Source organism: Ranitomeya variabilis, chromosome 4, assembly GCF_051348905.1.
Source record: "Ranitomeya variabilis isolate aRanVar5 chromosome 4, aRanVar5.hap1, whole genome shotgun sequence".
In the NCBI taxonomy this organism is placed as follows: Eukaryota; Metazoa; Chordata; class Amphibia; order Anura; family Dendrobatidae; genus Ranitomeya; species Ranitomeya variabilis.
In genome coordinates, this window is record NC_135235.1 from 410,741,312 (window position 1) to 410,759,386 (window position 18,075).

Here is an 18,075-nt window from a genome sequence, read left to right on the forward strand (position 1 = left end):
CTGGAGGTGTTCTTCGGATGGCATAGCAGGTTTTGCAGGCCTTGTCCTTCAGGGTCTCTATGGCTTGTTTGAAGCTCCCTGACTGGTGAATTTCCAGGCCCAGGTAGGTATATTTGTCCATTTCTGTAAGAGCGCAGCTGTTTAGCATGAATGGAAGGCGATGGTTCGGTCTTGGCTTTCTCTTCTGGAACACCATGATGTTGGTTTTCTTTGCATTGATAGTGACCATGTGGAGCCGAATTTCTCCTGGATATTCAGGTTTTCTTGGGAGTCCTTTCTCAGTCGGTGACAGCAGCAGTAGGTCATCTGCATACAGCAAGAATTTCACCTGGGCGTCATGGAGTGTGAGACCTGGTGCCGTGGAAGATTCCAGAGTGGTGGCCAGCTCATTGATGTAACTGTTGAAGAGTGTTGGGCTTAGGGTGCAGCCCTGTCTGACTCCGCGGCTCTGCTGGAAATCAGCCGTTCTTCTACCATTCACGCTCATGCTGCAGCGGTTCTCGGTGTAGGAGCTTTTGATGACATCATAGGTCTTTCCTCCTATTCCACTCTCCAGCAGTTTCAGTAACAGGCCTGGGTGCCACACTGAGTCAAAAGCCTATCTAAAATCCAAAAAACAAGCGTATATCTTCCGAACACAGCAGGGCGCGGGAGCGCCGCTTACCACAAAGGACTTTACAGATTTATTATCCTTGACTACTCCAGGTGGATGTTTACATCCCATTAGTGTAGGTTTTTTCATTTAAACCTTACCCTTCCAGAGTATTGGTGATACCATTAGAAGCGATCACGTGATAAAGGCTCAGGTTGAGCCGAAACGTTGTTAAAAGATCGCAAAATACTGTATATTCTGTTCCGCTCCCAGATTGTTTATACAATAAATTTTCGTTACAAATTTATACTACCTCAGAGTGTGCGGTGAATCCGAAATCTTGCTGTAGTAGAGACCTCTAGTCTATTGCACCAGCACCTCGTCCTAGGCCGAGTGCACACCACTATATTTCTTTGATGCTGATTGGTCACGGGCAGCTGGAGCGACCAATCAGTGATGCGGTATTTCCGTTACAAACAGACGGAAATAGACCTTAGACGAGAATATAATATATATATTTTTTTTTTCATTCACTTTTATTTGTTTTGTCTGTAACTAGTTAAATGCAGCTGTCAAACTGACAGCGGCATTTAAATCGCACTTCCAGCCATCGGGACTGAAATACGTGCACCGGTGTCCCCTGTGACGATATGGGGTCATCGGTTCGTCGGCATGACAACCAGGTCTCCTTGAGACCTCTGATTGTCAGTGCCGGATTGCTATGCGCGCTACCCAGTGGTTGATGGTCATAGCAACTCAGCAATTCAGCTACATAGAGCATATCTAACCATCGCCTCTATGTAGCTGAGCCAATCGAGTTGTGCCAGCTTCTAGTCTCCTATGGAGACTATTGAATCATGGCAAAAGTAAAAAAATAAAAATAAAAATAAAATATAAAAGTTCAGCTCCATTCAAAATAATAATAAAAAAAATCAAACCTACACATTTGGTATCGCTGAGTTCAAAATCGCCGATCAATTAAAAAAAAAAAAAAGATTAACCTGATTGCTAAACGGTGTAGCGATAAAAAGTCAAAACGCCAGAATTACGTTTTGACTTTTATTACGCATTAAACTGCAATAACGGGCAATCAAAAGAGTGTATCTGTACCAAAATAGTATCATTAAAAGTCAGCTTGGCATGTAAAAAATAAGCCCTCACCCAACCCGAGATCACGAAAAATGGGGACGCTACGGGTATCAGAAAATTACGCAATTTTTTTATAGCAAAGTTTGGAATTTTTTTCACCGCTTAGATAAAAAAAAGAACCTAGACACATTTTGTGTCTATGAACTCGTAATGACCTGGAGAATCATAATGGCAGGTCAATTTTAGCATTCATTGAACCTAGCAAAAGAGACTTTTTTGCAATGTCACCGCACTTAGAATTTTTTTCCCGTTTTCTGGTACACAACATGGTAAAATCAATGGGGTCGTTCAAAAGTACAACTCATTCCGCAAAAAATAAGCCATCACATGGCCATATTGACGAAAAATAAATGTTATGGCTCTGCGAAGGAGAGGAGTGAAAAAACGAAAAAAAGCTCAGGTCGTGAAGGGGTTAAAGTAGAAGGGACATGTGATCAGCAGGCTGCTGGCACCAGAACAAGATGCTGCAAGGGAGTGCAGGCACGGTAAGTAGGATGTTTTTTTTGTATGCTTTTCTGATGGGAGCCATACATACCAGAGATGAGCCACGCATATCAGGATAGGGATGAGGAGCCACGCATACCAGGATAGGAATGAGGCCATACATACCAGGATAGGGATGAGGAGCCACGCATACCAGGATAGGGATGAGGAGCCACGCATACCAGGATAGGGATGAGGAGGCCATTCATACCAGGATGGGGATGAGGAGGCCATTCATACCAGTATAGGGTTGAGGAACCATGCATACCAGGATATGGATGAGGAAGCAACGCATACCAGGATAGGGATGAGGAAGCCACGCATACCAGGATAGGGATGAGGAAGCCACGCATACCAGGATAGGGATGAGAAGGCCATGCATACCAGGATAGGGATGAGGCGGCCATTCATACCAGGATGGGGATGAGGAGGCCATTCATACCAGTATAGGGTTGAGGAGCCATGCATACCAGGATATGGATGAGGAAGCCACGCATACCAGGATAGGGATGAGGAGATCATGCATACCAGGATATGGATGAGATGGCCATGCATACCAGGATAGGGATGAGGAGCCACGCATACCAGGATAGGGATGAGAAGGCCATGCATACCAGGACAGGGATGAGGCGGCCATTCATACCAGGATGGGGGTGAGGAGGCCATTTATACCAGTATAGGGTTGAGGAGCCATGCATACAAGGATATGGATGAGGAAGCCACGCATACCAGGATAGGGATGAGGAGATCATGCATACCAGGATATGGATGAGATGGCCACGCATACCAGGATAGGGATGAGGAGGCCATGCATACCAGGATGGGGATGAGGGGACAATGCATACCCGGGCTTACACTCGAGTCAATATGTTTTCCCAGTTTTTAATGGCAAAATTAGGTGCCTTTCCTTATTCTCGGGTCAGCTTATATCTGGAAGAGAAAATGTATTTACAGCTGTTAAAGTGAACCTGTCAGGCAACCCTGATGTACCAGATTGAAAATGGGAGTGATAGTCTCTGTCCTCAAATAGAAATTCAATTGCTGCCCAAATCACGGCAAGCATGAGTCACAGCTTGGCTGAACGACTGCAGTCAGGTATACTACTCTAAAGCAATAAAGAGCAAATACTGTATACTTTGAAGATCTGGTCGGGGACCATATCCAGGGATAAGACTACTTTGACTCCTTCCCAGCACTGTTGCAGGTGATTGATAGGTCTCTTCCTATGTACACGAGAAGGAAAGACTAATCTCCGCCCCGGCTATAGATGTTGGCCTGATTTTCCAAGTATATTTTACTAGCTATTGAACCCATTCTACGCCCGGGTGGCGAGCATTTATATTGGTATATGGTCCCCATCCTGGCATGTGCTGCTCCCATCCTGCGCCCCCGTTTTGTGATGTGGTGCTGTGATCCTGCTCCCATATTTTGTAATGTGCTGCTGCCAGCCTACATTCCCATTCTATCATGTGCTGCTCCCATCCTGTGTCCCCATCCTGCCATGTGCTGGTTGCCATCCTACGTCCCCATCCTGCCATGTGCTGCTGCCATCCTACGTCCCCATCCTGTCATGTGCTGCTCCCATCCTGCGCCCCCATCCTGTCATGTGCTGCTCCCATCCTGCGCCCCCGTTTTAATCAGTGATGGCAACAGACACTGTGGCAGTATTGAGTCGAAAGTGGCTGCCTTGCTCCACAGACGTGTTATATATTCTTTAGAAAGTTACTTTGTAGCTTTACTGACGTATTGTATAGTGTAGATATTCTTACATTTGCTCCTGATATCTGTAACAAAATCATTAATGTGGGCGGAAATGCCACGACATCATGATAGGGCGGGATTGTGACGCAGTAATCGGCGCCTGCGCAGTCCGCGCTGCAATGTCTCTTCAGATGTATGTAAGTAACATCATGAGGGCGGGATCGTGTCCATCGTGTCCCCAAGGCCCCTGATTCCAGCCCATAAATGTCCCCCTGCTCCCGGAATCGGCGCATGCGCAGTCCGCGCTTTCCGGCGCCATTTTCTTGAAGACACACTATGGTATGCATTCAAGAAAATGGCGCCGGAAAGCGCGGACTGCGCAGGCGCCGTTTTTGGGAGCAGGGGGACATTCATGCGCCGGAATCAGGGGGCGTAAGTAATTGCTGTGGCATGACCTGCTGCAACGTCATGAAGGCAGGATCGTGTCCACCGTGTCCCCACACCCCCCTGATTCTGGGAGCAGGGGGACATTTATGGGCCGGAATCAGGGGGCGTGGGGACACTGTGGGGGTGGAAACTAAGTGATATGGGCGGGATTGCAACACAGATTTCGGCGCCAGCGCAGTCTGCGCCATTTTTTCTTGAATACGGACACTGTCTATAATCTCATGCTAGGAGCGTCGCGTTTGCGCAGTCTATAAAGGCTTCGGACAGTGGCGCTCCTACCGTTATATTATAGATACCTGGCAGCAATTGAGCATCCAAGATCTTACATGCTGCCCATGGCTTGGGTAGCATGAATTGCTTGACAGGTTCTCTTAAAAACTCGCATAGCAAAAAAAAAAAAAAAAAAAAATCCCACCAAAACAAAAATGGCCCTCAGCAGGAACAGGGTAAAATGGCGTGGTCCTGAACTGGTTAACAAGCTCACTATACTTAATTTCCTTTTCTACATTTTGGCTTATCAGTTAGGTTTTTTTTTTTTTTTTTTTTTTAACCATTTACTACATTTCAAAAGTTATGGCTTCAAGTTAAAAAAAGAAAAACGTATTCCCAAATGAATACTCTAGCTTTATTGAGCACTGTGTATGCAAAATCCAAATACAAATGTCACATTGTACCTTGGGTTGTCATATTGCATACAAGGCAATTATGAATAACATGCACAATATGATTTATTGCTAATCATGAAAGTTATAAAAGCAGGAAGTTATATGGTGTTGATTCACTGCTACAGGTAAGAATACACGTTACAATAAACCCTATTGTTACATGTATTACCAGTAGCAACGAGTCAACGTACGTTATTATGCGCAATGAAAATAACAATAACAATGAGCAAAATTAAGTTTGGTCTTATGGTTCAGACCTCCACAACAGTTATGGTCTCATGTGGCTCCTTGGGAAAATTAATTGCCCATCACCGATCTAAGCAATTAAACTATTACTTACTAGGACTTAATGGACTAAGCCGTTCACTCATTGTACCAATTTCTTTCCAATCGCATGGTCTTTTCTCTTGACCACCAGGACATACAGAGGTGCATTAGGCACTGGGTAAATTAATTTAGAACAGACAGAACTAGTGAAATACATACTTTCTCTAACTGCTGGATTAAACCTATACCATAAAATAAAACAAGGGGCAATATTTAACTCTTTAGCGGACAGACCAATTTTCAAATATACAGATATCACTTATTTTATACAATTAACAACAAAACATTATACCCACGCACCCATCTTGTTTCTCTCAGTGTTCAAATTTTGTATGTAAAAAAAAAGCAGAAAAGTTCACACTTTTTTGCTTTAATATACTATTTTGAAGCAATAGAGTGCAGTGCATAAACATTCAGACTATTAAGCCTTTTTCTTCATCTTTGTGGTTTCAGTCTGTATGCTGTGCATATGAGGCCATAGTCTGCATCCATCTTTACATCCTCCTTCACTTTTCTCACTTTGTCTCCGGACTCGCACATTACTTCTCATTCCTCAATTAGCACAAAATGTTTCCTGCCCAGAGGGAAACCCCAGTGCTATCATTAACACATCAATACTTTCCTATGGTCTAATCCACTTATAATGATTAACACATCAGCATTTTCTCATCCCATCTTCTAGTAACAAAACTTTCAAATTTGTTTACTGCAAGTGTTCTCAAATGGCAGCCGAATTACTAACAATTTCATGAAAAAAAATGCAACACAAATGCAACACATTCCAGAAAGCAAGCAATGACCCCTTCACAGGAGGTCAGAAGCTTGGAGATCTCATCTGTGTACATGTACATATGCTGAGCGTCTCCAGCCTCTATGGCTGGGGAAGTGGACGAGGGAAGGAGAATTATTTTTATTTTCATGCTTACGCCTCGAGATTGATCCTTGCACACTAGAGACTCTGCTTAAGGCTCTTTAACTAGATTATATACATTAGTGTCCGCGAGGCATCTTGTAAGTGCTAGAAGGCAAGGTGGTACGTGAAGGCAGCACAATTACATTTCTTCTAAAAACAGACAAAATGACACATCCAAGAAGCAGGAAGGAAGCTCAAGAAAATATTTTATTACAAAACAGAGGGAAAAAAAACAAAACAAAAAAACATCACAAATCTGATATTTAGAGCTGCGGCGATGTCTACTCCGGGAACATGCATTTATCAGAAGCATCAACTATGCCCTGAAAAAGTGCACATTTCTCATTTAACCAAACACTGATACAGACACAATCTAACATTAGCTATACAGAGAGATTAAAGGAGCCCTCCTATAAAGTTTTTTTTTCACTAAATCTGGGCATATGTTTAAGTAGTGTGAGTATTAATATACTCAGAAGAGGAGCAGAGAAGTGGTGGATCCTGGGGGGAAGACAGCAATTGGCGAGAACACAACACATGCACTCCACTACATGCACATATGCACAGACTCAGTAAAGAAAATCCTTCATGGGAGGGCTTCTTTAATTATAGGAGCTGGTTAGTCAGAACCTGACTCATTTGAACTTGGTGGAGTACTTGCCATCTCTTCATCTTCTGATGCCTGAAAAAAGAAAAAAAAAATTGAACAAGGTGTTAAAAAAACCACACAATCCATTAGTGGTTGAACAGAGCGAGGTTGTGAGTGTACCTTTTTATGTGTGCTTTCATCAGAAGAGCTTTCATCACTGGACACAAATTCCTTGCTTTTAACTGTATTGGTCTTAACTGGAGTTCTTGCTGGAGAAGCGGCTTTCGTTGATTTCCTCTTCTCAGCCTTTACTGCGGCCTTTTTCTCAGTTTTTGTCTTCTTGTCCCTTTAATGAAACAAACAGTGAGTAGGAAACTTGAAGACAACACCAAGGTGACTTGTCATAGGTGACCCATGACTGCCATGCATTCTCACTTTTTGGGTGCATCAGACGGAGCCTTCTCATTATATTCTTTCATGGCTTTCTCGTAGTCACGCTTGGCTTCCTCCGCTTTACGATCCCATTCCTGGAAAAACATACAGCATTTAACAGCAAACTGTCCACCTACAGCACTATTAGGGGTTCCGGTTAGAATCCAGTAAAATCTGGCTTTCTACCTACATCAAGGCTTCCATACCTCTTTTTTATCCTTGCCCATGCCTTTCCATATCTCTCCTGCTTTTTTGGACAGGTCAGTGATACTGATTCCAGGATTCTCACTCTTTATCTTCTCACGACTAGCATTCAGCCACAACATGTACGCAGACATTGGGCGTTTGGGTGCTGCAGGATCTTTGACTTTTTTACCCTGTAAGTGACAAACACAAAAATTGATAACTCAACTAACCCATATATCAAACAAAAAAAAAAAATCTCCATTCTCTCCAGCGCTTATGGGGACAATTTTCTACACTTTCTTTAAAAAAAAAAATCAAGATGTTGCAGGAGAACAGAGTATATGGCTTGTTAATAAAGCACTGACGTGTAGATGTAGGTATTTGGATAAATAGGCACTACATTTACAGTACGGCAGTTTTTTTCCCACGTAAAAGAACATTGGAGGCATGTCGCTAGGATAGTCATACAACAATAGAAAAGAGCTGTTCTCTGGAGACTGCAGTTAAAACCTGTCCCCCCTCAGTGCATGTTTAATCTGAAGGTAAATAGCGTTCCAATGCTGCCCGGTTGCTTTATTGAAAGTGTAGCTACGGGGAGAAAATAAACTTTATTCCTCCCGGGAGATGCCGGCTTTCAGTCATGGGGTAGGTGTAGTGCAGGGAGCCATTACAGTTATCGCTAAGTATACAGTAAGTAGCAGTTGTAAGCAAACCCCGACACTTTGACAGCTTGCGAAACAGTGCATTAGTGCAGAGCCAGCAGTCAATAAAAATGCCATGGTGTGCTTACAGATAAAGATGAGCAAATCAGAACTGTAAAGTCCGGGGTTCATACCAAACACGGTGTCCGGTGCTAAACTCTGAATTTCTCCCAGTTTGGGAAGGAGGCCCAGAGAGACGAGGCCCAGAGAGACGAGGCCCAGAGAGACGAGGCCCAGAGAGACGAGGCCCAGAGAGACGAGGCCCAGAGAGACGAGGCCCAGAGAGACAAGGCCCAGAGAGACAAGGCCCAGAGAGACAAGGCCCAGAGAGACAAGGCCCAGAGAGACAAGGCCCAGAGAGACAAGGCCCAGAGAGACAAGGCCCAGAGAGACAAGGCCCAGAGAGACAAGGCCCAGAGAGACAAGGCCCAGAGAGACAAGGCCCAGAGAGACAAGGCCCAGAGAGACAAGGCCCAGAGAGACAAGACAAGGAAGTACCCATTGATTTCTATGGGGTTCAGGTTCAGATCTGGTACCCAAGCTGAACTTTGGACTTTATTTCGGTTGAACGTGAACTTCCACTAATCCGCTCATCCCTACATATAGCCGCAATTCATAGTACTCTGAGTCATGACTGTGCACACCCGCTGACAATAAGCCGATGGCTCATGGGAAAATAAGCTAATTTTCTCCCAGTAAGCGCACTTTCAGTAAAGCAACCGGGAAGCATTTTAACACTATTTACCTACAGATTAATCCAATTACTGCAGGTACATAGCATTTTCTGGGGCGACAGGCACACTTTAATAATTTCTATTTGGCCACATGGTTGACCTTTAAAGGCAACTAGAAATGAAATGGCACGCTGCTTTCCTAGTGTTGCTGCCACTTTTTTTTAGGATTCTGTGGAGGTCACAGCGGTCAGACCCACGCTGATGGGGCACTGATGGCCTATCCTAAAACAAGACACAACTGCCTATTACCTTACTACAATCTAGGACATGAGAATCAGAACACAGCTTTATCCTTCGCCAAGTGTTACCTCTGCTTTTTTCCTTGGCTTCTTTTCTTTAACGATTTTTGGCTTCTTGGCTTTTTTCTTCTTTTCTTTTTCTCCCTCATCGTCATCACTTCCAGCACTGGATGAACTAGCAGAGGGATTACTATCAAATCTGCAACAGAGGATACAAGTATGAAAGTAAAGTTGATTATGAACTTACCATGCAAAGGCCAGAATTGATGTATGGTACTTACTCTTCTGCAACTTCATCTTCTTCTTCTCCAGGATTAAACGACTCATCTGCAAGAAAGCAAATGCAGCAAATTTAAAGTAGAGGCCTAAAAAGCATATCCTACATACAGCAGTGGCCGACTTTATACCACTGATCCTAAGCAATACATAGGAATAGTGTAGACGAAGGTAACAAGGACAATCACAATGGAAACAAGAAAACGGTGCTATTGCATCAATCCTGCCAGAACTCCCAATGGAACTGCTGCAGTTTCAGCGATCGGTTCTTGAATCCCAGAACATAGACAAGTGCAATAGCAAATAACCACTGCACTACAGCATAGGGCAGAGATGAAATGAAGGGTCACCACTAGGGTTGAGCGAAACGGGTCGTTCATTTTCAAAGTCGCCGACTTTTGGCAAAGTCGGGTTTCATGAAACCCGATCGGACCCCTGTGCGGGGTCGCGACTTTCGCGCCAAAGTCGCGTTTCAATGACGCGAAAAGCGCCATTTCTCAGCCAATGAAGGTGAACGCAGAGTGTGGGCAGCGTGATGACATAGGTCCTGGTCCCCACCATCTTAGAGAAGGGCATTGCAGTGATTGGCTTGCTGTCTGCGGCGTCACAGGGGCTATAAAGGGGCGTTCCCGCCGACCGCCATCTCACTGCTGCTGATCTGAGCTTAGGGAGAGGTTGCTGCCGCTTCGTCAGAAGCAGGGATAGCGTTAGGCAGGGTCCATTAACCACCAAACCGCTTGTGCTGTAGCGATTTCCACTGTCCAACACCACCTTCGGTGTGCAGGGACAGTGGAAGCTACATTTTTTTTTTTTTTCCTCAGCGCTGTAGCTCATTGGGCTGCCCTAAAAGGCTCCCTGATAGCTGCATTGCTGTGTGTATGCCACTGTGCAAACCAACTGCTTTTTTCAAAGCACAAATCCTCTTGTTCCTTCCTTTCTGCACAGCTATCTTTTTTGTTTGTCCACACTTTTTATTTAATTTGTGCATCAGTCCACTCCTTATTGCTGCCTGCCATACCTGGCTGAGATTACTGCAGGGAGATAGTAATTGTAGGACAGTCCCTGTTTTTTTGTGTGTGGGAGATTAAGATTGGCATTTCTGCTAGAGTGCCATCCCTGTGTGTGCCATCTCTCACTCAGTGGGCCATAGAAAGCCTATTAATTTTTTTGCTTGATTTGGGTTCTAAAATCTACCTGAAAAAAAATCACTACATCAATCAGTGGGAGAAAAATATTGGCCTCAGGGCTTGTGTGCCACTCCTGACTCCTGTGTGTGCCATCTCTCACTCAGTGGGCCATAGAAAGCCTATTAATTTTTTTGCTTGATTTGGGTTCTAAAATCTACCTGAAAAAAAATCACTACATCAATCAGTGGGAGAAAAATATTGGCCTCAGGGCTTGTGTGCCACTCCTGACTCCTGTGTGTGCCATCTCTCACTCAGTGGGCCATAGAAAGCCTTTTTTTTATTATTTGGTTTCTAAATTGTCCCTGAAAAAAAAAAAAAAATAGGTGGGAGATTAATATTGACATTTGTGCTTGAGTGACAGTCCTGCGTGTGTGGCATCTCTGTGATTTGGTGCCACAGAAAACAGAGTGTGTAACATTGGGCCTGATTTTCCTTGTGGTCTCACCAACCTGTAAAGGGATATTGAAATCATACTGAAGTTATAGCTCACCGTGTAAGTTGTTTGACAGCAACAAATAAAGTTACTTTGGTTAATTTTTTAAAACAATGAGGAAGTCTTGTGCAAGAGGTCGTGGCCGTGGGCGTTCATTGTCAGCTGGTAATGATGGTAGTGGTAGTGGAGCATCAGGTGGTCGTGGGGATAAAAATGTTCCACCTAAGTCTGGAGCTGTGGAGCCAGGTTCGTTGTCTGGCTACACAAGGCCTCGAACGCTCTCTTTTCTGGGAGTAGGAAAACCGCTTTTAAAGCCGGAGCAGCAACAGCAAGTTTTGGCTTACCTTGCAGACTCAGCCTCTAGCTCTTTTGCCTCCTCTTCTGAAACTGGTAAATGTAAAAACAGCGCGTCGCTTGTGGATGTTCACGGTCAGGGACAAGTCGCTTCCTTGTCCTCTTCAGCAAAAACAACAACAAGAGAGAAGGATGCAGTAGGCGACACAACGGGTTACTCCATGGAGCTCTTTACACAAAACAGGCCATGCCCATTACAAGTAGATTCTGACATGGAGTGCACTGATGCACAGCCACAGCCAGAGTACTATGCTGCTCCTTTGACTCAGACCACAACATTGCCCTCTCAGGGTACTGATCCACAATCAGACCCTGATGAGACTATGTTGCCCCGCCACGAACGCTATACCACCGACCGACACGGTGACACAGACGAAGTTGCACACGAGCTCGAAGAGGAGGTAATAGATGACCCAGTTGTTGACCCCGATTGGCAGCCATTGGGGGAACAGGGTGCAGGCGGCAGTAGTTCAGAAGCGGAGGTGGAGGAGGGGCCGCAGCAGGCATCAACATCGCAACAGGTTCCATCTGCCGGTCCCGTATCTGGGCCAAAACGCGTGTCAAAGCCAAAACCTGTTGGAGGACAGCGTGGCCATCCGGTTAAAGCTCAGTCTGCAATCCCTGAAAAGGGATCCGATGCTAGGAAGAGTGCAGTCTGGCATTTTTTTAAACAACATCCAATTGATCAGCGCAAAGTCATCTGTCAAAAATGTTCAACTAGCTTAAGCAGAGGTCAGAATCTGAAAAGTCTCAATACTAGTTGCATGCATAGACACTTAACCACCATGCATTTTCAAGCCTGGACTAACTACCAAACGTCCCTTAAGGTTGTAGCACCCTCGGCCAATGAAGCTAGTCAGCAACGCAACATCCCTTCCGTCACTGTAAGGCCACCATTTTCCGCACCACCGGCAGTATCTGTGCAGGTTTCTTTGCCAGCCAAAAGCAGTCAGGGTCAGGGAATCACCAGTTTTGTAGGAGGAAATATTGCATCTAGGGCACCGGCGGAAACAATACCGTCTCCAACCGCCTCTCAGTCTGCCATGTCCACCGGCACACCCGAAAGTTCCACGATCTCCAGTCCAGCTCACCCTACATGAGACTCTGGTTAGAAAAAGGAAGTACTTATCCTCGCATCCGCGTACACAGGGTTTTAACGCCCACATAGCTAGACTAATCTCGTTAGAGATGATGCCCTACCGGTTAGTTGAAAGCGAAGCTTTCAAAGCCCTGAAGGAGTACGCTGAACCACGATACGAGCTACCCAGTCGACAATTTTTTCCACAAAAGCCATCCCAGCCCTGCACCAGCATGTTAAACAGCGCATCGTCCATGCACTCAGGCAATCTGTGAGTACAAAGGTGCACCTGACTACAGATGCATGGACCAGTAGGCATGGCCAGGGACGTTATGTGTCCATTACGGCACACTGGGTGAATGTGGTGGATGCAGGGTACACAGGGGACATCAATTTCGGGACAGTTGTGCCTAGCCCACGGTCTAGGAAACAGTTGGATGTAGGCGTTCGCACCCCCTCCTCCTCCTCCTCCTGCAGAAGCGACAGCTCTTCCACAGACCGCAGTCGGCCAACCACTCCATCGGCAGATGACACTGTTGCACACCAGTTGTCCCATTATGGGCCAGCTACTGGCAAGCGTCAGCAGGCTGTATTGGCTATGAAATGTTTGGGCGACAACAGACACCGCGGAAGTTCTGTCCGAGTTCTTGCAACAAGAAACGCAGTCGTGGCTGGGCACAGTAGATCTTGAGGCAGGCAAGGTAGTGAGTGATAACGGAAGGAATTTCATGGCTGCCATCTCCCTTTCCCAACTGAAACACATTCCTTGCCTGGCTCACACCTTAAACCTGGTGGTGCAGTGCTTATTGAAAACTTATCCTGGGTTCTCCGACCTGCTCCTCAAAGTGCGTGGACTTTGCTCACATATCCGACGTTCGCCTGTACACTCCAGCCGTATGCAGACCTATCAGCGGTCTTTGAACTTTCCCCAGCATCGCCTAATCATAGACGTTGCAACAAGGTGGAACTCAACACTGCACATGCTTCAGAGACTGTGCCAACAGAGGCGGGCTGTTATGTTTTTGTGGGAGGATACACATACACGGGCAGGCAGTAGGATGGCAGACATGGAGTTGTCTGGTGTGCAGTGGTCGAAGATACAAGACATGTGTCAAGTCCTTCAGTGTTTTGAGGAATGCACACGGCTGGTTAGTGCAGACAACGCCATAATAAGCATGAGCATCCCCCTAATGTGTCTGCTGATGCAAAGTTTGACGCACATAAAGGTTCAGGCGTCTGCACCAGAGGAAGAGGAAAGCCTTGATGACAGTCAGCCATTGTCTGGTCAGGGCAGTGTACAGGACGAGGTAGCGGGCGAAGAGGAGGTGGAGGACGAGGAGGATGATGGGGATGAGTTTATTTTTAATGAGGAAGCTTTCCCGGGGGCACTGGAAATTGGTTGCGTGGCAAGGCCGGGTTCTGGTTTTTTGAGGGACACAAGGGACGTAGATTTGCCTGAAACTGCCCCTCAACCAATCACAACCGGAGATTTGTCAACTGGAACTTTGGCCCACATGGCGGATTATGCCTTACGTATCCTAAAAAGGGACACACGCATTACGAAAATGATGAACGATGACGATTACTGGTTGGCCTGCCTCCTTGATCCGCGCTATAAAGGCAAATTGCAAAATATTATGCCACATGAGAACTTGGAACTAATATTAGCAACCAAACAATCAACTCTTCTTGACCGTTTGCTTCAGGCATTCCCAGCACACAGCGCACGTGATCGTTCTCACACGAGCTCCAGGGGCCAGCATACTAGGAGTGTTAGGGGTGCACACATCAGAAGTGGCGTTTGACAGAGGGGTTTTCTGACCAGGTTGTGGACTGATTTTGCTATGACCGCAGACAGGACAGGTACTGCTGCATCAATTGAAAGTGACAGGAGACATTCGTCCAGTATGGTTACTAACTATTTTTCATCCCTTATCGATGTTCTCCCTCAACCGTCATTCCCATTTGATTACTGGGCATCAAAATTAGACACCTGGCCAGAATTGGCAGAATATGCATTGCAGGAGCTTGCTTGCCCGGCAGCTAGTGTCCTATCAGAAAGAGTATTCAGTGCTGCAGGTTCAATATTAACCGAAAAAAGGACTCGTCTGGCTACCCAAAATGTTGATGATCTAACATTCATTAAAATGAACCACAACTGGATTTCGAAATCTTTTGCCCCACCTTGCCCGGCCGACACCTAGCTTTCCTATGAAAAGCTCTTGCCTGTGGACTACTGTGAATTACTTTTCTAATGTCTAATTTGCTGCAGCTTATTGTCCAGCATACGACATATTTACACCTCTTTAAATGGCCAAACTCCCCACACGGGGCCGTGGTATCGCGACTTGGCGCAAGCACCCGTGAGACTGCTGTTTGTCTGAAGAGGTGGGTGTGCTCGCTTTTGGTCGACGGCATTGCTACTGGGTCCCTCATAGTACAATAAAGTGTCTCTGGCGGTGGTGGTGCGCACCCAACGTCAGACACACTGTTGTAACATGAGGGGCCCTGGGCCTGTACCGCCGGCCACAAGAGAGTTCACCCACCCCCAGGTCAAACATTGCTCTACCACTTCCACAGTTATCTCTCACACTTCCACCAATGTTTAGTCTATGCGCTGACATCCTTCCATACCTGCCACTGACAATACCATTGTGTTGACATGTATGATGGTACTTAACATAGTCAGGGGCAGTGTCCTCTATTTACCACAGTAAATACTTTGCGCTAAATTAGTAGGTCTGAAACAACGCAGAGGATCCCACCCCTGAACCTAATGATTGCACCCTTTAGTGTTTTTGTTTTAATGCGAGACATTCACATTTATTTGTTGTTTTGGACTACTAACTGGCAGACACTCATTACAATCGGCCTCCGTTGACCAGACCACTGCTGCCTGTGTACCCCTGGAACCAATTATAAAGTGCCTACAGCCAGCCCATTTTATTATGTTAGGCCTTCGAAGCCTGTCTGCGGTCCCTCCTTCCACTAGGCCTCCAATGACCAGACCACTGCTGCCCGTGTACCCCTGGAACCAATTATAAAGTGCCTACAGCCAGCCCATTTTATTATGTTAGGCCTTGGAAGCCTGTCTGCAGTCCCTCCTTCCACTAGGCCTCCAATGACCAGACCACTGCTGCCCGTGTACCCCTGGAACCTATTTTACAGTGCATAGAGCCTATTTTTTTATTTTATTTAATATTAATAAAGCCATGATGGACTACGCTGTACCACGCTATGAGCTACCCAGTTGACAATTCTTTTGCGAGAAAAGCCATCCCACCCCTCCACCAGCATATTAAAGACCACATTGTCCTTTCATTCTGTCAATCTGTGAGTCCAAAGGTACACCTGACAACAGACACATGGAGCGGTAGGCATGGCCACGGAAGGTTACGTGTCCTTTGTGGCGCAATGGGTTAATGTATTGGATGCATGGTCCACACAGGGGACAGCCTGGTAAGTCTGTCTGCAGTCCCTAATTCAAGTTGTCCTCAAATGAATAAATCTGAGCTTCCACCTTCTGGCTCTCATTAAGTGCTGTTTTTTAAAAGATTGGTGGTTCCGGCCTACTAACGGTGTCTGCCCCTGCCTGGTGTTGTCCTCAACTGAATAAAGCTGAGCTTCTACCTTCTGGCTCTCATTAAGTGCTGTTTTTTAAAAGATTGGTGGTTCCGGCCTACTAACGGTGTCTGCCCCTGCCTGGTGTTGTCCTCAACTGAATAAAGCTGAGCTTCTACCTTCTGGCTTTTGGCCTACAGTAGCAAATATTAAACTGCATTTGGCCTATTAGTGTGTTTGGGCCCTTAAAACAGTGTCTGCTGCTCCTGGGTTTGCTACTCCAGTCAACAAAGCAATGCCGCCTGTTTAGTCTTGTTACCAATTTTGAACTGCATTTAGCCTACTTTATTCTTTGGCCCTATATCTGTTTCCTCCTCATCCTGCCCATTCCCCAGCCACTGCTAGATGAGTCTGCTGGTACATTGACCTAGACCACTACATTCCCCTTGCACTCTACACAGCCAGAATCTGACCCTGCTGAAAGTAAGGTTCCCCTTCCCGCATGTTATACCACCTTACACAGGGACAAAGAGGAAGGTGCAGATGAAAGTGCAGGTTCCTTCATCAGGTGGGGGGGGGGCATACTCGTTGGCGACGTCACTGGCACAGGGCCCCTCAGAGTACGCAAAAGTGTCGCTGCTGGTGGGAGGCGCCCCCGCCGTGCAAACACACCGCTGTACTTTGAGGGGCCCTGTGCCAGTGCCAACGAGGGGGCCTCCCTGCTTGCTTAGGATCACAGCACTTGCAAACTTGACATACTTACCTCTCACTGCTCCACCGCCGTGACGTAGTCCACGTTTCCTGGGCCCACTAAAAGCTTGAACCAGCCCTACCCTCCACAACTTTTGCAAAATGACCCCCAAGTTCCAATGCCCAACTATTATTATAAAGTTAATTAAGATTGACAAGCTTCAGAAACAAGAGTGGATGTTTTTGGCATTAAAATGGGCACTGTAGGTGTTTTCCTGGCCTCCACTCACTGCCGACTATGCTTCCCCATTGACTTGCATTGGGTTTCGTGTTTCGGTCGATCCCCGACTTTTAGCGATAATCGGCCGACTGCACTCGACTCGACTCTGGACAAAGTCGGGTTTCACAAAACCCGACTCGGCCTTAAAAAAATGAAAGTCGCTCAACCCTAGTCACCACCTCATACAAATGAGAGATCATGTGAACAGGGTTCTTAGCTTCTGAAGAGTCAGTCTAGTAGATTAACAGAGCAGCTGCGTCCTCAGAAATGTCACAGTTCAGATGAAATATAGTGAATAAATCCAAGTGACAAGGTATCTTTGCCAATAAAAACGGAATATAGCATAGATCCACAATGCTGAATCAACAATAAAAACTTTATTATACTCACAAAAAGTACTTAAAAACAGTTTGTTAGGTCATAAAAATAAAAGTGTGCAGCCAGGGTTTCGCCCTACCATTAAAAGCTTCTTCAGGGGCATGGAAATCTTTGGTCGGACTGAACACAATGTGTAGTGCGGTGGTTATTTATAATTTCAAGGACATTTACAATATTCCAAGTCTGCTACGATTTACTCTACAACTGGCTACAGAGAAGTTCTTGCTGCTTTTACAAGTAAAAAGCAATGCAATGCAGATCAAGTACTCAGAAACAAAGCAGCCAGAGGATTACTGACATATACCTATTTAGTCAATAAAAAAAAAGGAGATATTTATTACAAAGTGGTGTAAATTTTAGCAGTCTTTTCCCAACACATGGCTGCATAAGATTTCTGACTCTAGTTCCCTGAAATATGTGCCAAATTCATCGTGGTGCGTGTGCATCTTGTGTGGAATGAAGGGATTCCTGACAAGGACAAATTTTACAATTCTGACCAGTCTCACTTTATGAGGCAATCACTCGCTTGAACTTATCCCATTGATTCGGAGATAATTTCTTCAATATGAATTTTTGGAACGTGGAAGGAAAAAAATTAACATTTCACTTTTTTTCACAAAAATTTTACTTTAGACCCAATTTTTTATATATATTCACAGGGGTAACAAAAAAATGGACCC

The 18,075-nt window shown here is 45.6% G+C and overlaps 1 protein-coding gene across 1 annotated transcript in view; it reads right to left on the reverse strand.

The window, feature by feature from the left end:
* Nucleotides 1-6,466: 6,466 nt before the first annotated feature.
* Nucleotides 6,467-18,075, reverse strand: part of SSRP1 (structure specific recognition protein 1) — a 72,800-nt gene continuing 61,191 nt past the window's right edge. Inside the window, exons 11-16 of the mRNA XM_077251174.1 lie at nucleotides 9,440-9,485; nucleotides 9,228-9,357; nucleotides 7,505-7,675; nucleotides 7,302-7,393; nucleotides 7,047-7,212; nucleotides 6,467-6,959 (exon numbers count right to left, since the gene is read on the reverse strand). Coding sequence (XP_077107289.1) covers nucleotides 6,897-6,959; nucleotides 7,047-7,212; nucleotides 7,302-7,393; nucleotides 7,505-7,675; nucleotides 9,228-9,357; nucleotides 9,440-9,485 — 668 coding nt within the window. The 3' untranslated portion in view covers nucleotides 6,467-6,896. The remainder of the gene's footprint in view (nucleotides 6,960-7,046; nucleotides 7,213-7,301; nucleotides 7,394-7,504; nucleotides 7,676-9,227; nucleotides 9,358-9,439; nucleotides 9,486-18,075) is intronic.